Source organism: Triturus cristatus, chromosome 4_1 (genome assembly GCF_964204655.1).
Source record: "Triturus cristatus chromosome 4_1, aTriCri1.1, whole genome shotgun sequence".
Taxonomy (NCBI): Eukaryota; Metazoa; Chordata; class Amphibia; order Caudata; family Salamandridae; genus Triturus; species Triturus cristatus.
In genome coordinates, this window is record NC_140585.1 from 180,439,983 (window position 1) to 180,463,155 (window position 23,173).

General features: G+C 41.3%; 1 protein-coding gene across 1 annotated transcript; it reads right to left on the reverse strand.

Moving 5' to 3' along the window:
• Positions 1-18,100: 18,100 nt before the first annotated feature.
• LOC146853871 (olfactory receptor 5AP2-like) lies at positions 18,101-19,021 on the reverse strand. The gene has a single exon (XM_085650429.1). It carries the CDS (start codon positions 19,019-19,021, stop codon positions 18,101-18,103), a length of 921 nt encoding a protein of 306 aa, XP_085506555.1.
• Between the last annotated feature and the right edge of the window lie 4,152 nt (positions 19,022-23,173).

Consider the following 23,173-nt stretch of genomic DNA (forward strand, 5'->3'; position numbering starts at 1 on the left):
GGTCCGGTCCAACATAGGAAGCCACTGTCCCATTGTAGGCACCTTCTGTGATCTCTAGTTTTGCAACACCAAGGATCTGGCTACCGCTATATCTATAAAAACTAAATATTGCCTATATTTTGGAAGCTGACTAGCTGCTTGAGAAAAGCCAAATAAGGCCAGTGACGTTGACGGTAGGATAACACTTAGACATACAATCAATAATAAACCTAAACACCTCTTCCCAGAAGTATATTAGTCTAGGACATGTAAAAAATATATGTATCCAGTCACCTGCATCTGCCAAATTGCATCTTAAACTTTCGTTAGGGATTGATGGTAACCATTTATGTAGTCTGAGGGGAGTATAATACACCAACCACCTTGAATAACAGGACATTCTTTTAAAGTTGGCCGCCCTCAGACCTGTATTCCCAAACTCACACACTTGTTGCCATTCCTGAATGTTAAACCAACAATTAGTTTCCTGAGCAATTTTATGAAGCATTGCCTCAACGAGACTCTTATTTGTGCCCTGGTGGAGTAACCAATACCAATTGCCAACACCACATAGATTTAGCTGAAATGCTGCTTTTAGGACAATTTCTTACCTCTCATTAATTATTTTGCACTTATTTGCAGGAAAGTATGTTATCTGCCCAAAGCTTACCCAAACATCACGACTTTGGGGTTCGAATTGCAATACAAATGATTCCCAAGCTATCAGATTGGTACCATTCTAGAAATCACCTAGCTTAAGAAAGCCTAGATTATTATAGGACTGCAGTCCCTTTTGTGAAAGCTGAAGACCCCATAGCTCACAGTCTTGGAGAGAGGTATATGCTTGGCATGTTGGAACATTGTAATTTTTATAGAACCGCTGCATACGATTTACAATTATATTCACCACCTTATATCTTGTCTTTTTAGGTAATTTCATAGTGCCCAAAAATGCTGGAAGCCTAATTGCGCTTTATTAGTATGAGACTTAAATAAAAATTATCAAATTTTGAGGCAGGGGCTACTAGCTGAGTTGGTAAACTAACTAACGCAGGTTGAGAGTAAGTAGATAAATGAGGTAGTGCAAGCCCCCCTGCTCTACATCTAGTTGTAAAATAGATAGATTGATCCAAGTTTGTTTTTTTTGCCCATACAAACTCACGGATAACTTTATACACTTCATTAAAATATAAGATTGGTATTTTTAAAGGAAGATTTAGAAACAGAAATATCAGCGAGGAAAGTATAAACATTTTTACTAGGGAGACTCGACCTACTATAGACAGAGGTAAAAGCAACCATCTTTCTGAGAGGTTTTTTATTTTATTAAGCGTTTTATACATAATTTAAATGAAACAATTGAAACAATTTTGCAGGACTAGATGGGGTGGCCGCTCCTTTTCAGTAGCAGCCGCTAACCTATGGAATTCCCAACTAACTATTTTTCAGACGCGAACTCCTTCTTGGCCTTTAAAAACATCTGAAAACCTGGCTCTTTACATCTCAGTTTCCTAGTTTTTTGGCCTCCTCTGTTGGGCCTCCTGTTCTGCTATAGCGCCTTGACACCTCTGGGTATTAGTGCACTTTAAAAGTGCTATCCTACACTATTGTACTCTATCCTATCCTAGTGACATCACTGAAGACATCAATGATGATACCTCAAATGTCATCATTGATGACATAATCCACAAAATTAAAAACACATCTACTCACACTCCATAGAACCTTTCATAAACCCACTCCCACCCACACACTACAATTCACAAACCCATACATAGACCCTTACAGCCACTCATAAACCCACTCGCTCACAAATACAGGCACTGACAGATTCACTCCTACACCCACGCAGCAACTTGCACAATGGGTATGTCACCCATAGAGCTACTTACACACTTACTCACTCACCCATACAGTCAATCAAACAGTCACTTACTCACCATACAGTTACGCACACACACCCACTTGCTTACATATACAGATACTAACATGTACTCACTTACCTATACAATCACAGTCAATTACACAAGCACACACTCACCCATAAAGCTACTCTCACATTCACTAACTCACTCATACAGTCACTCATATACCTCATCACTCAACTATAGCTCCTTTCACATGCCCAATTACTCACCCATATACCACTGACACATCTACTCACTCACTGACTCATACAGCCCCTCACACAGCATTCTATTCTATTCTATTCTATAGTTTTGGTAGAGCGCAAACAGCTGCCCCAGCAATGAGGCGTCCCGGCGCTAAGAACCAAGATCCTGGCCTGAGCGGAAAAGGGATGAAAAGGGACATTACGGGAGAGGGAATAGATAAGTTTTTACTGCTTTCCGGAACGCTGGTAGGCTTTCTATGGTGCGGATGTGTTGCGGCAGCTCATTCCAAAGTTTGGCTCCAAGAAACCTGAAGGAGCGGCCGCCCATGCGGCAAAGTTTTATGCGCGGGACGCATAGAAGGTTTTGGTTAGAAGATCTTAGGTTCCGTGACGGCGCATAGGGAGTGAGAAGTGGTCGTAGCAGAGGGGGGGTATCGAGTTTGAGGATTTTGAAGGTCATGATGAGGGTCTTGAATTTGATTCTGGAAACAACGGGTAGCCAGTGTAGTTTTTTGATGGTAGCTCTGGCTGAGCACCTGCGGGGGAGGCCGACCAGAGTTCTAGCCGCAGAGTTTTGCACGCGTTGGAGTCGTGCTACCTCACTTTTGTTGGCACCAAGAAGGAGTACATTGGCGTAGTCAAGACGCGAGGGAGCATCCACCAACCCATATAGCCACTGACTAACCCACTCATTCAACCCTCACCCACACACACATGTACTCATTCACCCATACAGGTACTCAGACAACCTATCAATGGCCCTTATAGCAACTCACCTACCCACTTACACACCCATACAACCACTTAGACAACTGACAGACTATGGATTATTTAGTGGGTGCACGACTGACTGTATAAGTGAGTGATCATACATGTCTCAGTGAATGTATGGGCAAGTGACTAATTTGTGTGAAAGTCTGTATCAGTCTGTCAGTTGGTGTGTAAGTGGCTGCATTGGTTGGTGAGTAGGTATTTGTGTGACTATATGGGTTATTGACTGGTTGTCTGAGTACCAGTATGGGTGAATGAGTGCCTGTGCGGGTGGGTGAGGGGATTGTGACTACCTGCATGGATGAGTGAGTAGGTGAACCACTGCCTGTATGGGTTCATGATTATGCCTGAGAAGGACAATATGGGTGAGTGAGTGAGTGTGCATATGGCTGTGTCAGTGAGCGAATGGATGTCTCATTGGTATAAGGGTGAGTACCTGCATATGTGAAAGGCAGTATATGTGAGTGTTGGAATATATAAGTGACTGTATGTGTGAGTGAGTGATTGTGAGAGAGGTTGTATAAATATGTGTTAGTACGGGAATGAATAAGTGGGTTGTTGTGCATATAACTGTATAGGTGAGTAAGGGGCAGTGTGATTGACTCTATGTGTGAGTCAATTGATGTGTAAGTAGCTCTATGAGTGACTTACAGTGTGTGAGTGGCTGTATGGCTGTATGAGTGGATATATTAGTGGATGTGTAAGTGAGTGAGTGGGTCTATGAGTGGCTGTATGGATGACTGAGTGGATGTGTGTGTAGACTTATGAATCAATGAGTTGTTATGTAAGTACTGGTCTGGGAGTGGCAAGGGTTTAGAGAATGGTATTGTGAAAGTTGGAGTGGGTGTATAAAAGGTTGCATCGGGTGTGAGTTGCTGCGTCAGAGATTCTGTGGATGATATAATCAGTTATGTAATCACTGTTTCATTTGAGATGTCATCAGTGATGTCATGAGTGTTGTCACTCTTTCATTTCATGTGTGATATCATATGTGAGGTCATAAGCAGTGCATTGCACGGGCGTGAGTTATATTTAGGTCAGCTAACTGTAACTGCTGAATTTCTCAGGTTTTGTATGAGTGAAATATCAGCCAAACTATAACGTCCTTGTAACCTTTGGTTTTTATCAGTGAATATCTATGGTTTTTTAAATCCTATTTTCTAACTATAGCAGCCCAGTAACCTTTGATTTTTCTGTGAATTTCTAAGGTTGATGTAACAATGGTCTTTGCAGAATGGTGTGGAAAGGGGGCAGGGCCTCTGACCAGCTGTCGAGAAATCCAGCTGAGTAAGACTTATACAAAGTACCAGGAGGTCTTCTTGGAGGCAGAGCCTATGACTAACTGTTAGAAATACCCACTGAATAGGACTTATAGAAAATACCAGGAGGTCTTCTTGGTCCCCAAGGCCCTTTAAAATCAAAGATAACTTTATTCCTCAACTAGTAGTATGCCATCAGACATGTTTGCAGAGTGGTGCAGAAAGGGTGTATGGCCTCTGAAGACCTCTTAGAAACTGACTGTGTGGAACTTGCTGGAGGTAACAAGAGGGATACTTGGCCCCCAAATATCCTCAGTGGCCAAAGAGACTTCATCTCTCAACTAGTAGTATGTCATGAGGCATGTTTACAGAGTGATGGAGAAAGGACGGCCTTGATGATTGCATATGTAGTGCATGTATGATTCTATGACTGCCTTTGCCAAGGACATACTGCAAATACTGGGTGTTTTTAACCTCTTCGATGCCGATGACGGAACGGTTCCGTCATGCATGCCGGTTGGGCTGTGCTTATGACGGAACCGTTCCGTCATGGCCCCGCCCGCGCTCAGATCTTTCAGCACTGCGCGGGAATCCGCGCAGCGCTGAAGAGGTTAAGAAAGTGTAAAACACATATATAGACATATTTTACATATTGTTTCAGTGTTGCTTTTAGTAAGATACTAATATAACTACATCAATAAATGCATTATCCTTCTTCACAGCAATATCCGTGGTTGCAATGACATCAGTAGTAACAAATACAAATGGAAAAGTGTAAAACAGATATCTTGGCATATTTTACACGAAGTTTCAGTCTAGCTGTTTAGTAACATATTGGTTTAACTTTATTTTAACAGCATATATGTAAAAAAAACAGTTTAAAAAAATAACTTTCACCACCTCAACTCATAAACACAACATAACTTTCAAACAAACATCAAACTATCCATTGTTACCCAAACTCATGGGTAATCAAAAACTGCTGTAAAACTAATGAAATCCACTATGTGTGTCAGGATCCTCCATAGATGGATGAACAAATATTCTAATGGGACGACGTCCCTCTCACATTATCTTAAAACCTATCATAAAAAATGGCTCCAACTGGTGAAATACAAGAGGGAACCTGGAGGACCATCTACCTCAGTGGCAGCAGCAACAATACCCAGCTAGAAAGACAGTTTAGAGGTACAGACTACTACAACAAATATATTTCCACAGTGTTCAAAAATGGCCACCTATTGCAAGGACTGTAGTGTTGTTATAACTGCTGGTGAGCAGTGTGTTACAGCTATTCACAATGCTGCCAAATGTCATACATGGTATTTATTTCCCCTATTTATACTTTTTGCATATTTCATAAGAGGCGTTCATTGTGAGCAGCAAGAAGGCAATGCAAAGCTAAAAGACCCTCAAATTCAATAACAGCACAACAACACCACAGCAGAGAGTCCATTCAAAGATCCAATCTCAACTTCAAGATTTGGTTCCACAGTTTTCCCAGATTCCATCATACTGCATGGATTGTGGAGTTGTAGTTGGTGCTGGAGAGCAGTCCATAAGGGCCCTTTGTAATGCTGGAAAGAATAATAAATGTTCTTGTTTTTTAAAAATGTTTGCTCTTCATAGTTTTTTTAAATTTGAAGGCATGGGTATCTAATATATATGTTTTGTTCGTGTTATCAACTTCCAATTGTTTGTAACACTACTTCAATATAACTTGCCGTATAGACAAGTGAAACCATCCCTCTACAAATAAATACAGAAGAAACGTTTGCCAGTTATCATGATTTCCTTTTTCACTTTTTAAATATAAGTCAACAGTCTGTGTTTAAATATTTTAGAACATGCACCAACAACATGTACAAAACTACCCAGTTCTTTTACAGAACACTGTGTTACATTTTGTAATCTCTTTTTTAAAACTATCAACTGTAATATATGTGTATTGTACTGCAACTGTTCCTCTTAACAACTCTTGATTATCCCTAGAATCCTGCTCAGGACCATAGAAATGAAACTGTACATTACCACAGACCTTTTCTACCTAAAGTTTGCATTGTTGAGTGGTATCACATTTTTTGACTTTCATTCTTCAACTATGAATGAGACATAGGAATGTTCTTAATATATATATATATGTGTATATGGATTGCTGTCTAATACTAGAAACACTTCTACAATTCAATGTGTATACAATACTCTGACTATGCCTCAGTTGTACCTCTTCTGCAATAACTTCTTCTACATTTCTAGGTACTATTTAAGGGTGGGCGTAGTTCGCGAAGTAGCACTTTGCGAAGCTACGCAAAGTGAAGTTCGCACTACGCTTGCTACGCGTAGCACTTCGCGAACTGCGTAGTAACATGTTCGCACTGTGCAAGATGTTGTTTTCAATGATTGCACAGTGCGGACAAGCAACCGGCACTGTGCAATCATTGAAAATGGCATCTTGCACAGTGCGAGCTGTAGTTTTCTGCTGCTCGAGTAGATTTTTACTCGAGCGGCAGCTTTCTCAAGGCGAACTGGTAGTTTCTCATCGCGAGCGGTCGCAAGCATACGCGACCCCTCGCAATGAGAAACCTGACCTCCTCGCGTTGGGAATCTCACCGGGAGGTTTATTTTCCATGCTCGCGATCGCCAACTTGATGTTGCAGATCGCGAACAAGGAAAAAGTCTCGCCGGGATGTCATTTTGTTTGCTCGCGGCGCCAACTTGACGTTGAGGACCGCGAGCAAGCAAAAAATGACCGCAGCACTACGCAACACTACGCTACGCGTGTTCGCACTGTGCTATGTGCAGTTCGTGTAGTGTGAAGTAGCGCGAACTTCGCAAACTACGCGAGTAGGCGTAGTGCTTCGCCCAGGCTTAGTACTATTGCCTCTTTTACTATAGGACTACCAACCTTCATTTCATAACAGTGTCCTCTTTATTCAATAGCATGAACTAATGTGTTATCCTGGAGATAGATTTCTTCATTAAAGAAACCCTCTGTACAAGAAGTATGTATCCATTGTCCACTAAAAACTGTACAACAATTACTTCTTGTCCTAATCTTTTCTTCTGGTTTTATCTCCTCAAGCAAAACACTATGTTGTCAAAAGTCTTTATTCTATAAGCTTCCTCTTCAAAGCAAAGGCCTTATCAACTACTCTCTCAACTTGTTCTTTCTGCTTCACTGCATCTCTCCTTCTTCTACACTTTTTTAAATGTAAAACTCATTTTACAAGGCTGAAACTATGCAATCTTTATAACATTTGCGCAGAACCTATCCAGCCATCTAAACACCAGCTTACAACCCATGTAGTCATTAAAATATTGAGGCGCACGTGTGCACTAATGAAACACTCAGGCTCTACTCATGCACTCATGTAATTACATAAAGAGTACGTTTTTGTGATAAACTTATTACCCATATTGTCTAAAAACTACATATTTCTGAGTAAAACTTGTAAATACATGGGTTTGAGGTTAAATACATCAATACTCCCTGGTTAATTGAATGAGTGCATATGTAGTGCCTAGGTGATTTCCTGAGGATACAAGTAGTGTCTACATGATTCTATGACTATGTCATAACTCCATGGGGCAATCCATATTTTCATGCTTACTGCCTGCATGTTTGCATAAGTATGCCACTAGTGTCTGGGTGAGTGCATGAGTAGAGCCTGAATGATTTAACAAGTGTGTGAATAATGCTTCAATAATTCAATACATGATTAGATACTGGAGGGATGATTACATGAGTGCAACTCTAGTGCCTGGATGATTGCAATAGTGCATACATAGTATATGGGAAAGAACCTTAACAATGCAGTCTTACATCGCACTGCATTTACAACACAGTCATTACATCGCAACATCCTTTACAACGCATGTCACTACAACGCAGCCATTACATTGCATGTTACTACAACGCATGTCATTACAACGCATGTCACTACAACGCAGGCATTACATCTCATGTCATTACAACGCACACCATTACAATGCATAGTACCCCTACACTATCCAACACTTACCCTACTGTTGCACCCACTGGAGTTAGAATATTAATTTTTACCCCTAGACTATCCAACACTTACCTTAAATGCAATGTAATGGTATGCATTGTAAAGGTATAAGGCGATGTAATGGAACCTGTTCTAAAGGTCGTTTCTAAAAATGCGATGTATTGGCATGCAATGTAAAAGAATGCGTTGTAAAGGATGTTGTGATGTAAAAACTGCGTTGTAAAGGCATGCGTTGTAACGTCATACACTCAGTGGGGCAGATTTATGAGGTTTTGCCATAGGGAAGCGCAGCAGGCCTTCCTGCTGCGCTTCCCTACGGCAAAAGAAAAAGGCAGGGATGCGCCATATCTATAAAATGCGGCGCATTCCTGTCCTTTTCCCCTGCACCGGCGCACAATGGGCTGCCTGCGCCAACGCAGGCACCTCTGCACCATGTTGCAAGGGTGCCTGCGTTGCGGAGATAAATATTTTTGTACAGGAAGGGAAACCTTTCTTTACAAAAATAATCACAAGAGGTTTTTCCTCTTTGTATGGGTGCTGCAGAATGCAGCACACATAGAAAAAGGAAAAACGAGGAGAAATAAAGATATTTCTCCCCGTTGCGTCTCCCTTACGCCTCCCCTGGGGAGGCGGAAGCTTTTGGCGCTGCCTCAGATTTACGATTTCTCGTAAATCTGGGGCAGTGTCAAAAGGCCATGGGTGTTGCTGGGAACGCCCCCAGCAACACCCATTGCACGCCCCTTTAACGCAGAACACTGCGTTAAAGGGACTGATATTTATGAGGAAGCATTAAGCCAAAAAAAGTGGCTCAGTGCTGCCTGATAAATATCACGCAGGCTTCTGCGCCACGGAACGTCACAAAAAGTGACGTTCCGATGGCACAACGGGCCTCATAAATCTGCCCCATAGTATATAGGTGATTTATGCAGTGCATGGATAGTGCATACATGATTGTTTAAGCCCATGCATATCACCTAGCCTATTGGATGAGTGGATGAATAGTGTTTCAGTGACTGGATGCAGCTCATGTCTTTTTGGTTGAATGAACAGGTAGTGTCTGGATGCTTGCATAACTACATGGGTAGTGCCTGCAGAATTGAATAGGTGCATCAGTGTGCCTATCTAATTAGATGCACAAAAACTATATAACACCATCTAAGCATATGCAAAATGGTCATATAAGTTAAAAAACACATTGACAAACACTTCCCAATATATACCTAACAAGTATTACTTCTTTCTAATTCATATACACGCAGAAAACATGTTCTCATCTTTGTTTTCTCACCATACTATCTCTGTATAATAATGTTACTAAAAGTACTACAACTCCCAGAATGCAAATGGCAGATGTATCTATTCAGCACATGATGTTTAGACATTTTTCACTAAAGTACACAATGTAATAAACATGCACTAATTAATTTGCTCTTAATTCTCAAAACATTCACCACTAACCTCTTATACACATTCTCTCTAATAGATAGAGTTCAACTCATATATTTTTTCTCATCACTGTGATACTCCCTTTATTCAAACTCCCATATAAATCTTCATGTCTAATGTACATTCTTAAAGTAATTACAAAGTTATTTACAGACCACTGAATTCAGTTTGTAGATTATATTGTTGTTTTGTCTCTTTGTGCGTAGTTTGGACACAGTTAAGATTTATAAATACTAAGCACAAGCATGGTACACTACTCACATACAAAGCAAGTCTAAAGTGGCAACCTCTTCAACTTTCCACTCTATCATCATGAGAAAGGCAGTAAATTAAATCATATCTTTCATTTTAGACTACTGCATCTTCTCTTGTGTATGGTCAGCATCCATTAATCCTTTCCTTGTCTTTCAAAATAAGGTTCCTGTTGGCGTGTTTTTGTGATGTTTTCGCTCTTATGGCGGAATAATAACGAAGAAAATGGGACTTCAAACTGATAACTAGCTCCATTTTCCTGAAATTCAAATACTACACAACAGCATATTACATAGTCATGAATTGGAAATTAAAACTTTCCATTACTACATTGTGTCATCACTCCTCAACTTTTCAAAAAACTGTTCTGTCTCTTTAACACCCTTGCCCCCAATACAATCTTAGCTCAGTGTAGCTAGCAACCCAGTGGAATCAGTAGGTCAAAGGTTCAGAACATATTCCAGAAAGAGCATTCTGCTTTCAAATAACATACAGCAGGTGAGGTTTGCTCCACAGATTCAAAAGAATTGTGATGTCTGTATTACATTTCTTATTTTTTAACAACAGCCAATATTAGGACTTCTTTCTCAGCCATCCAACACACTACCTAACTTTCTTCTCTTTCATGCTGACAGCATCCAATGGAATATGTATATATATATTTTTTGTAAAAACAAAAACCTCCATTTTAACAGTTTTTCCTTTGGAAAACTACCTCATTCAGCTCCACCCTTCCCCTGACTACTATTGCTCCTTCACTTCAAAATGCTTACAGTATGACGTGTTGGCCACAGCTACACCTATTCCATCACAGTAGATAACTCACTATTTAAATAACTCTATAAAAACATTCATCAAAATCTCAAAATAATATGTGTATTACTGATTCACTGATATATTTTTTTTATATTTTCATAAATATTCGAGACGGCATTGATACTCACGACGTCCCCTCGATGGTACACATGGTGGTCGAGCTGGCGCTCATGACAGCATCGTGAATATCGCATGTTAAAAGAAATCAATTTTTAACACATAACTTGTGTCACTAACACCTCCATTTCTCAACCATGGGGTCAGAGTATCTTCACCCTGACCCCTTATGTGGGCTTTCACAAACATTTTCAGCCCTGGAAACCATTCCCGATAGATAAAATGGCAGCCGCAACTTTCTATTTAGGTTGCAACCAGCCAATCAGTGCTTTCCTGTTGGAGTGTAACTAACTAACTAACTATAGCTAACTATAACCTGGGCCCCCGTAATACACTGCTTAAATACACTGCTTATGACTTCACGTAATACATAACTCATGACATGGTCAGTGACAAATCTGATAAAATCACTGATGATATCACCCAGTGATTTAAAAATGTTTATGAGTGTTAAATATATATTCCAAGGTGTGCAGGTGAATCGGTGGTGTATGAGTGCCTATATGGATGATTCAGTGGGTGTATGACTGACTGTATAAGTGAGTGAATCTGTTTCTCAGTGAATGTATGGGTGAGTGATTGGCTGTGGGAAGGATTGAATAAGTCTGTCATTTGGTTTCTAGGTGTGTGAGTTGGTAGTGAGTGCCTGTATGGGTGATTGATCAGTGTCCTGAGTACCTGTATGGGTGTCTCAGTGTCTATGTGGGTGGGTGAGGGGGGGTGACAGGCTGTATGGAAAAGTGAGTGTGTGAGTCAGTAGCTATATTGGGTATTGAATATGTGTGTGAGGGGCTTAATCAGTGAGTGGAGCATGTATGGCTATGTGGGTAAGTGGATGTGTCAGTGGTATATGAGTGAGTAACTGGGTATGATAAAGGCATTATAGGTGAGTGATGGGATATATGAGTGACTATATGGGTGAGTGAGTGAATGTGAGAGTGGCTGTATAGATGACTGTGTGCTTGTGTCATTGATTGTATAGGTGAGTGAGGATGTGCTAGTATATTTATGAGTAAGTAAGTTGGTTTGTGTGTAACTGTATGGGTGAGTAAATGACTGTATGATTGACTTTATAGGCGAGTGAGTAGGTGTTTGAGTAGCTCTATGGGTGAATGACAGTGTGTGAGTGGCTGTATGGGTATATTAGAGGATATATCAGTAGCTTATTAGTGAGTGAGTTGGTATATGAGTGGCTTTATGGGTCAGTGAGTCGATGTGTGTGTAGATTTATGACTCAGTAAGTGGGTGGGTAAGTAGAGCTATGGGTCGGTGAGTCGGTTTGTGAATGGTGGAGTGGGAGTGGGTGTATGAAAGGTTCTGTGGGGCTAGGTGCGTTAGTGATTTTGTGGATGATGTAAGCAGTGATTAGATTTGAGATGTCATAAGTGATATCATCAGTGATGTTAATGACCATGTCATGAGTGATATAGTATGTGAGGTCATAAGAAGTGCATTGCAGTGGCAATAGCTCAAGTTAGCTCAGCTAACCATAAGTGCGGAATTTCACTGGTTTTGTACTCGTGAAACCTGAGCCTAACTATAGCGTCCCTGCACCGTTTGGTTTTTTCTGTGAATTACAAAGGCATTTTTTATTCCATTTCCTAACTACAACGTCTCTGTAACCTTTTTTTTTTTGTGAATTTCTAAGGTTTCTTAAATGCTAATTCCTAACTATAATGTCCCTGTAACCTTCAGTTTTGTTAATTTCTATGTTTTTTTAAGTAGTACTGGTGTTTGCAGAGTGGTGGAGAAAGGGTGTAGGCCTCTGACCAGCTCTCCGGAATCCCGCTGTGTAGGACTTACAGAAATTACCAGGAGGGATTCTTGGCCCTCAAGGTCCCTCAGCACCCAATCCTGCAGTGTGAGACTTACTGAATTTACAGTGATATGTTGCAGTGATATTATCTATGATGTCACAGAAGATGTCATGAATGATGTAATATGTGGAATAATTAGTAGTGCATGGCAAGGGTGTGAGGTATGGTTACCTTAGGACACAAGTGATAGTTACTTGAGATAACTATAACTATAACTGCTGAATGTTTTAACTTAAATATAACTTCCATGTAACCTTTGGGTTCTTAGTACATTTCTAAGGATTTTTTTAATTCTATTTTCCAACGCTAATGTCCCTGTAACCTTTGTTTGTTTCAGTGAATTTCAATTTTTTAAATGTTATTTCCTAACTATAGCATCCCTGTAACTTTAGTGTTTGTCAGTAAATTCTAAGTTTACATGAAGTAATGTTTCATTACCAAGCCTCCAGTCATATGTGGAGGGGCTTGGCTACAGGACCTAGCCTGTGGCCAACCCATGCACGCAGCCAACCCCCTGCATGGGGACCACATTCCCTGGGGAATTTTTTAGGGGGAGGCAGGGATTCAACCAGGAAGTGTTGGTATCCATCCTAGGACTCTGCACCTGCCGATTCCCCCCAAAAAACTATGAAAAAAAATAAAAGGGAGCAGGGTAAGAATACTCTGACACCTTAGCTTTGGTCCTGGGTTCACCCGGGATCCCGGCATTGCAAATAAGCATTTGTTTTTAAATTTAGGCTGCAAAATCACGATTGTTGGGGCCTCTGACTAGCTCTCACGAATCCCACTGTGTCACACTTACCAGAGGCATCAGGAGGGCTTCTTGGCCCCTAAGAATTCAAAGCTTCCAAAAGGACTTCATCCCCCAACCGGTAGTGCACCAAGAGGCGTGTTTTGAGAGTAATGGAGAAAGGGGGCATGCCCTCTGAAGACAGTTCAGCAATCCCACTGTGTGGTACTTACTGAGGACAACAGGAGAGCTTGTTGGCTCCCACTGATCCTCAGCAGCCAAAGAGAGTTCATTCCCCAACCAGTAGTGCACCAGGAGGCACATTTGCAGACTGGTGGAGAAAGGGAGCATGGCTTCTGTCGACCTCTCAGCAATCCCACAGTTTGGGACTTACTGGAGATAACTGGAGGGGTTGCTGGCCCCAAAAGGACCGAAGGCAGTCAAGGACAATTCATAACCCAGCTAGTAGTGCACCAGAAGGCACAGTTGCAGAGTAGTGGAAAAAGGGGTCATGGCCTCTGACCACCTCTCAGCAATCCAGCTGTGTGAGACTAACTGGAGGTAACAGGAGATCTTGTTGGCCCAAAAAGACCTTCTGGAGCCAATGCAACTACATTCACAACCATCACTGTGCCAGGCCCAAAAAGACCTTCTGGAGCCAATGCAACTACATTCACCAACCATCACTGTGCCAGGATGCCCGGTGGCAGAGTGGTGAAGAAAGGGGGCATGGCCTCCAAGTCCTGCCAGGAATCCAGTTGTCTGGGACTTATCGGAGGTAACAGATGGTATTTTTCAACCCCAAGGACCCTCATCCCCCAAACAGCAGTGCGCCAAGAGGTGCATTTCTAGAATAGTGGAGAAAAGGGGAGGAGCTCCTAGTAATTAGACAGTCCAGCATTTGTTTTCGGTTTCGTATGACCTCCCTTCTCTGAGCGGATTTGTGCTCCTGGGACCCCAACCCCTGGGGCATGGCCTCTTTTTTTATAATAGATAAATAACTAAATAATGGGAGGGGGTGGCCCCACTCCTGGGCCAATTTTGGCCATAGACACCCCAAACCCTGCAGCCCGGCCTGTAGTGTGGGTGCCCTGTTCCCAACCCAAGGCACCCACTGCCAATATTGGGTGCCATGGGAGGAGTCACACGGACCCTCCAATACTACTTTAGCCCTAAGTGGTGGTGTCCCTGGGATTGGAGGTCTGCAACGGGCCCCCTGCTTTATTTCTTGGAGTGGTGGTGGCATTCATCAGGGCTGCGGGGGGTGTGCACCCCCACTTTATTTCATTTTTAGAGAATGCTGTCCACGGGGCTGGAGGGTCCGTGCACCCCCTACATTATTTTAGTTGTAAGGACGGGGAGGTTTCTGTCTTTGTGGCTCTGGGGGGGTCCACACGGCCTCCTGCATTATTCAAGTGTTAAGCCCCGGGGAGGTGGTGGCCCCGAACTGAGGGGGATCGGCTTGGCCCCCCCACTTTCATTAAACATAAAGCCCCAGGTAAGTCCCAGTGGCTGCAGGGGAGACCATACGAGCATCAAGCATACTTATTTAACAAATAGCTGTGGGGAGTTGGCAGTCACCAGGGATGCGGGGGCCATGCCACTCCCCATACTAATACATATGTCCCCGGTACTTGACCCACCCAGGCACCCAGAGCTTGTGTTTTTAAAATGAATTACTGTTTTGTAATGAAATCTTCATAACCTCATGGTAAAGGTTACAAAACAAAACTTTTTTGCATGTTGGGGTCCCAGAGGGACCCCATGGATAGGGTGTAAGGGTATTCCTACCCTGCCCTTTTTTCTTTATTTTCACTTTTTTGGGGGGACTCAATGGAGCTGAGTCCCAAGATTGCTGCCAGCACTTCCTGGCTCAACTGTTGATCAGGCTTACATTTAGGAGGGGCAGGGATAATCCTACAGGTCCATACAATGTGAAAGATTGCCAGCTTGTCACTGGGATCCTAGTGCCCACCACCGAAAGATTGCTGTGACAGAAGTGCGCAAATTGTGTGCCACGTACTAAGTGACACACAGTCATTCTGTCTCCAAACAGCCAGTTGGGCTCAGTTCACACATCTTTAATATTGCACAGGTGAAAATATGTTCCTTCATCTGTATTAGGTCTGCAAAGCCCAAAATTCAAAATGTAAGTACTTTCTCATTAGGGATGGTACTTTTACTAAGAATGGGCCCAGCAAAAAGCCAAGATTCAATCACAGGCCATGCATTTGTTCTCCTTTTTGAAGGTCAGAACAACCTTTAAACATCTTGATCAAATTTGAGTCACTCATCAAATCTAGATATCCAATCTATATATGTTATTTAGTGGGAACGTTTCATTTAATCCCCTTCAGTGGTGGATTCGGAGACATCCTGCTATTTATTTGTGAATATGATAATATACCACAATTTTAAGAATTTAATCTAAAAGTTCCCTCCTAGTCTTATTTCACAGTATTATAAGACAGAATATTTTTAATTTTAAGTGGGCGCCTCATTCCTATGCTGGTAGCTTCTAAAATAGTGAGCCTTTCAAACTACGCATCAGCACTGTGTAGCTAGTATAAGAATCTTTGGTCTTTGTTAATGAGTGTTCCCCCTCATCTGTTTATGGTGCTCATAGAAAATCAGTGCAAATATCTTTTGATTATATCTACCACGGGAAAGTATTTCCAGTACCCACTCGGACATACACCTTGACTAACAAGAACTATGCAGTTCAGCATAGTTCATCATATCACTTGAAGTGAGCATTGAACGCACTAACGGACTTAGTTACAAATTCATGTCTATGAGGCCATGCTAAGTCAATATGCATTGCCTTGCTCTGTGCTCGGGAGGCATTCCATGGGAATTGCTATGGGTTTTTCCATTCACCACCCATGGATATTGACACTGGCTCAGGTTGACAAGATCATGTAAACATGGGGAGGTGTAAAGAGAATACATTTCTTTATTTCTCCTTGTTATTTACTCTTTGGATGTGTCCTGGTTTCTGCAGCACACAAAGAGAACAATGCCTGTTAGGATTGTTTCTGTTCAGGAAGGTGCCCCTTCCTGCACAAAAACAATCTTTCTGACAACAGAGGCACCCAAGCACCATGGTGCAAGAATGCCTGTCTTGGCTCTAGGCATCTGAAATCTCAACAGTGCAATGGTAAAGGACAGGAATGCACCATATTGGATAAATACAGTACCTCTCTGCACTTTCACATTGACCGCACCTACGCCAAATCCCAATAAATTATGGCCTAAATTCTGTGCAGGCCAGTACTTAAATGATATAGCTGGAGCAGCACTAGATTGCTACCTTAAATAGTGGGTCTATGTGCTGAGTTTGTCTGGAAATGTAGCAGCAGGTGTAGAGAGTATCTAATGTAAACAACAGAGCCTAACAGAGCAACATGTACAAAGTAACATAACAACACAATTAAGACATAACTGAGCACATCACAACACACCAACTCCAGTAGTACCTAACAAAATCACACTACAAGAATACAGAACAAAAACACGGAAACACAAAAACAAATTCACACCTCACTGGCAAAAGCACAATGCCACACTACAGCTGCATACAATTGTTCTTGTCATACATAACATTCTCCAGAATTCTGTTATCCAGATGGTGGTAAAAGTTGATTGGAAAAAACATGGCCTTAGTTTACCACCAAAGACAATAGCCACCATTGAAAAATGTTTTTTCATCCGGCCACAGTCACTATTCACCCTTTCAGACTACATAATTCGTAATGTGGCACAGTACTTCCGTATAGGTAAGGAACATTCCAAGGTTCACGTCGAATAGAATAACCTTCCATTTATTTGTCGTACTATCCCATTTATTTGTTCTTGTTAGAAAGCGCGAATGGATTTTTTTTTATTTTTTATTTAAGATGTCTTCAATACATTTTAATATCGTCATTAGATTTTAAACATATATGATTCGTCTTAGTATGGCGCACTTTTGAGTTGTTAGCAGTTCACCTCACACGTCGATTCCATCTCACAGATTGTGGTATATATATGTGCCCTCTGACACCCATCACCGCTTGCTATAGGCAGGCACTGGATCACGTTTGAGACATAAGGAACATACATCTTTGACCCGTGTGAACAAGCAGGTAAGGCCTCTTATTTTCAAACTCTGCTTTGTTTAAGAGGTTCTGTTTCTTAAAACTCATTTTGCACGAGCCAGTTATCTTTAGACTGAATGTTTTGAGGGAGACAATCAGCATTCTCACACATTCTAAAAGAATGTTATTTGAGGACGCAATCAGTAATTAACTCAGCGAGATTTACAGTGATGTCATTAATTATGTCATTTAATATCTACGCAATGAAATCATACATGGCTGGGGTGCACTTTATGGGCACTCTACCTAACCTTAGTTTCTGAATTTAAGTAGTTTAAGGTTTGCAACCAAAACTTAACTTTAAGTGGTTTGATGATTTATTTTTAAACAGACTTTAAGGTGTAGTATTTGCATATCTCTTATACACCAAGACAAAAGAGGTTGAAGAATCTAAAATTATTCAAAATCTATTCCTTTTAGTGCGCAAACACCGAGCAGTGACGGAGTTAAATATTATTTTCCTGCCTTGTAACAGCCTGACCCAAGAGGATTACATCAGAGCACCTCTTACACAGCAGATCACAGTACTTTTGAAATGTACATGTGAATGGGTGTGCTCACGTGTGTGCGTGTGTATGTGTGTGTGTATGTTTGTTTGTGAAGACAGCACCAATTTTTCCTTTGAGGTGTGTCTCTTCATACTAATCTTTAGGACATTACTTTCCTCATGGAATCTTTGACTGCCTTGTTCCTCAGGCTATATATGAGGGGGTTCAACATGGGAATGATGATTGTGTAGAACACTGAAGCTATCCTGTCCTGTTCCAAGGAATATGCAGAGCTGGGTCTGACGTACATAAAGGCAAGAGTTCCAAAAAACATGATGACACAGATGAAATGGGATGAACATGTAGAAAAGGCTCGCCACCTCCTGTCTGATGACTTGATCTTCATGATGGTGTAAATGATGTTGGCATAGGAGATGAGGATTAGGGCGACAGAAACAAAAATGATGCCTCCACCCAAGAAAAAGAGTAATGCCACATTGAGAGATGTGTCAGAGCAGGAGAGCTTGAGCAGTGGAGGTACATCACAGTAGAAATGTGTGACCTTATTGGAGCCACAGAAAGACAACCTGAAGGTACAAATAGTGTTAATCAGTGCATTAGTGAAAGCCACTAAGCCGACACCAGCAACAATGCATATACACACTTGGTCAGTCATAATGATTTTGTAAAGCAGTGGATTGCATATAGCCACATACCGGTCATAAGACATAACCATCAGAAGAAAAACCTCTGTACTCCCTGTGCAGGCAAAACAAAATAGCTGCACCACACATTCTGGAAGTGAAATCGTTTTTTTCTTCGAAAGAAAATTGACCAGCATTTTGGGCGTGATGTCTGAGGAGGAACAGAGGTCGACAAACGACAAGCAGCTGAGCAGGAAGTACATAGGAGTGTGAAGCTGAGGAGATACCTTGATCAATGTAATGATGCTCACGTTGCCCATCACAGTGACTATATAGATTTGAAGGAAGAACACAAATAATGGGACCTGAAGCTTTGGGTCTTCTGTAAGACCGAGAAGGATGAATTCCGTCACCCAGGTCCTATTTCTTTCTTCCATCTATTTGGATATTGCAACCTGCCAGGCGAGAAATTGATTTACCAATATGAGATATTTTGTCTCTTGTGACCTCTATCAATTGTATAAGCTAATAAAATGCAAACACAAACAAAGTGTATAATAGTACAAATTGTACCCCAATGTGTATGATCGCTTTTCAGCAGTGGCCAGGATAATGTTGCTGTGAGGCAAAATGTAAACAAAGGATTGTGTGTTCCCGTACCGTCTTTAGATGGATAATGATGACGTGAGAACATGAAGAACGACTCCCCTTAAAAAGGCTGCAATTCCATTTTCTGTACTTTTGCCAAATCGTCAACATGTTCTCCTTTGACGCAGATGTTGTCTGTTATTTTATCAAGAACTGTGAAAGTGTAAAGCCATTTAGATATAGACATCAACAAAACATCTGATGCGACAGCTATTTGGAACAAGCTCTTTGTTATTTCAATTTCCAGCTCAGAGAACAATTGGGAAAATGGTATAGTCTGAATTGTCCTTTTACCTTATATGTTTAAAGGAATGCATCTCAAACTAGCATCTTGATGCTTATTTTTTATATCAAACATTCCAAAGGTGACATTGCAAATTCCACTTTAGATAAAATACGTTATATAAGGATAGCCAATTGACCACATGTCAAGAGAGGTCCTTCACCCAGTTTATCACGAGCAAGAGAGTGCCAGACCAGATGACGATCCTACCTGTCTAAGATGCTGCCTCTGTAGTGAACTTTCTACTGATAGCATCTTGAATTAGCGTTGTTGAAGAGAGCAAAATAGGTTTTTGACACCATTTAAACTATGTATTGGATGGAGTCCTATTGGGTTAAACAAATATGTATCTCACATTCAAGAATAATACATTGAATTAAGTTTATTCATGTCACCTGTGGGTGTGTAAGAAAAAGTTGTAGAGCTGAGCCAGATACCATGAAAGAGAGTGATATGAGAGGTGTAATTGGCACATCATACACATGGGCCCTGGCACCACTGAACCTGCTGCACTGATGGTAGTTACTCTACTCCTGTTCGTTTCGGTAACATGGACTACTCCTTCAAATCACAAACTGCCTGATATGCCCACGCCCACCAAGCTTTCTTAGTTGCAGAGACTAGTACTAGGGACAAGTGCAGCCTGGCCACTGCCTGACCACCTCTCATGGCACAGGAGAGCAAAGTATGCTCTCAATTACCAACCTACAGTCTGACCTGCCCTCTTACATTCTTCCAACCCCCAGGTCCACCTAACACCCTTCCAACCCCATGGCCACAGCATCTGCCCACACAGCCTCACTGCAGTTTGCTACATGTTCAGAATAGTTGAATATGTGCTTCTGTAACTCAAATCAGTGTTGCTCATTTTAACATTATGTGCCATCATCCAGGGGTATTTAGACAGAAGATTGGAAACAGAAATATTGTGGACCAAAATATTGTGTCAAGAATATTGAGGACACAAGTATGGTGAAGATAAGTTTCTATAGGTAAGCAACGTTTTGCTATAGTAAACTCAATATGTATGTACCTTGATGATATATATCTTGAAGGTAAGTAGATGTGGAGTTAAGAATAGTGCATCTATACTTACCTATTTTCACTTTCCTTCTTGATATTTTTGTCCTTGTTATTTTTGACATCATATTATGTCCACACTATATTTGTGTTTCTGATATAATTTCAGTGATCCCATCCAAGTTTATGGGAGCAGAGAAGTAAAACTAAACTTTGTCTAACCATATACCCATTTTAAGCGATGCAGCCAGAGACACAACTACTGCAACACTTCAAAGTAATTCCATCATGATTACTACTAGATGAAAGGTTATTGAAACAAGCACTGGGAAAGCAATAGGTTTCACCTATGCAAAATATATTAGCTTTGTCTACTTTTTTTTACATGCTGTACAGCAGTTGAGCTGCTGTGGAACATGCCTTAAAGTGGTCACAGCACTTTTTTGTAATGTAAGCCATGTTGCAAAGCAAGTCAACTGCTGTCCACCTTGTACAACTACAGTGACTAAAACAGTAGATTTTGCATAGGTGAATCCTATTGGCTTTGCCAATGCTTGTTACGTTTTACAGGTGGTCATGTTTGAAGAGGTATTAGTTTCATCTATGTGTTACTATTATATGGCGCTGACCAGCAACATGGCTGCGGAGCGCTTTAACCACTTGGCCAAGGTGGAACAATATCTCCTTCAGAACATGAATAAACAACCAATAGGCAGAAGTCAGCCTACTTTCCTGACAGATGTGGTGGATTAGGTGATGCTGACATTATTTGCCGTCTTTTGGCTGAACATTCCCCTTCCGTGTGTTTACATTTGCAACAATTGTGTCAAGTGTGTTCATAGTGTACAACTGAACAATTGCACGACTACAAAGTTATTTACTCTGGATCACACAGTTATGTTCAACATGTGTAAGCCAGGATCATAATTTAGGTGGCCTGATATCACATTTAGCCACTGATGGAGCAAGGACTGGTATAAAAATAGACTTGCTCGGAGTCAATCCTCTCAAATAACTCGTAACTCCGTAATAATTGTGTTTGTAATTCCTAATTTGCACTACATGTTCGTACACACAAATCTAGGAGAAGCTTGCGTATCTGTTTTACTAACAAGTAATCCGAGTATCTCTAAAATGGCTGCTAAACGTGGGATTTTGCATTGTGCATGCCTCTACTGCATCTACGTAGTATGACGTGCTGTCGCTTGGAGGGAAATCTTTGCAGCTGCGCAGTTGATTTAAAATGGCCACTTGAAACTCACATGATAATGCGCGTGCATTGCTGAAAATAAAGTTTTACTAAAATGCCAATGCGAAAGATTTGTATAAGTAAATGGGATTAGAGTAGAGATAGGTGGCATACAGTGAAAGTATTTTACTTTGATTTCTAACATATCTCTTTCTGACTTTACTATTAGTTTGCATTTGGGCCTCTGAGGGTGACTGAAATCCACACCACACGTGACGACTGCACTTGCGCAGTTGTAACCCACCAGGTATCATGATGAAGCTCTTGAACCACAGCCAAGGCCACGGATGTTGCATGTCCTGGGAACCGAACTGTCTTACACGGAGCTGGAGGAAGCTGAACATTAAATCGCATACATTATTATGGATTAAAATATGAATAAGGGTGGGAAATAAAGCTTGGGAAAGTAAATTAAGGGGTGGAAACATTGAACAATAAGATTAAAAAAAAATATTTAAAACATGGTGTGATGATCCTCTCCCCTTGCTTGTCCAATCAGAATTAGGCGTTTCATGAACATTGAAACATTTGGGGGTGTTGTTTTCCATTAGAAGAGTATAATTGAGGTAGTTTAATTAGTTAGTTAGAGACTTGGAGAGCTCATGCTGCAGAGATGCTGAGAGACTGAGATGCTGTCCGAAGATTGAGCAGATCCTAAGCAGAACCGAATTTCAGAACTTAGGCCCAAAGCTAAATTAGAGAGCATCGCGGAAGAAGCGAGGAGGGAATTAGGCCAAGGGCTAGAAGGCGATTGCGGAAGAATCGAAGCGGAAGAGAGTATCAGAGAGGGGTGCGACACAGGCATCGGATCTAGAAGAGATCCCCTTTCCTGTCCAGAATCCTGTCCATAATCCTTCGGTCTCCTAACATGTCCCAGGGGACCATTTCCAGCTCCTAGGCCAAGGGGTTGGTTTCCACACCATTCTTGGTAACTATAATTCTGTGTCGTCATTGTACTGCTCTCTCTGATTTTCTCCTTTTCCATGTACTGTCATTTTATAACTTAGTTCAAAGATTCTGAATAATCTGATTTCCTTCCTTGAAAGAAAACGGTGTTCGAACTGTACTTTTTTTTTTACTTCTGGGTTCTCAAGAAATTTATTATACAAACATTTAAAACTCTCTTGAGTCTGTGGTCATTTAAAGTATTTACTTGGTGCTATTTACACCTAAACTGCTAACAACTAGGTCCATTGATGAGAAGAAATTATATTCGGACTGAAGGAATGGTGAGAATTGGTAAGGTAATTTCATCCCACAGGCATTAGCATACAAAAATGTGATTCGAGCGGCGCTTACTAGCTTATGTATGGATGTTTATGGGCCCAGGTGAGTATGTGGATTGTGTGTATCATTTAGTTGGTGAGCCCCCGCTCGATGACCATGGAA

Bases quoted from the DNA above. Each gene is read 5' to 3' on its own strand.
- LOC146853871 (XM_085650429.1), bottom strand. From the start codon at position 19,021: ATGGAAGAAAGAAATAGGACCTGGGTGACGGAATTCATCCTTCTCGGT.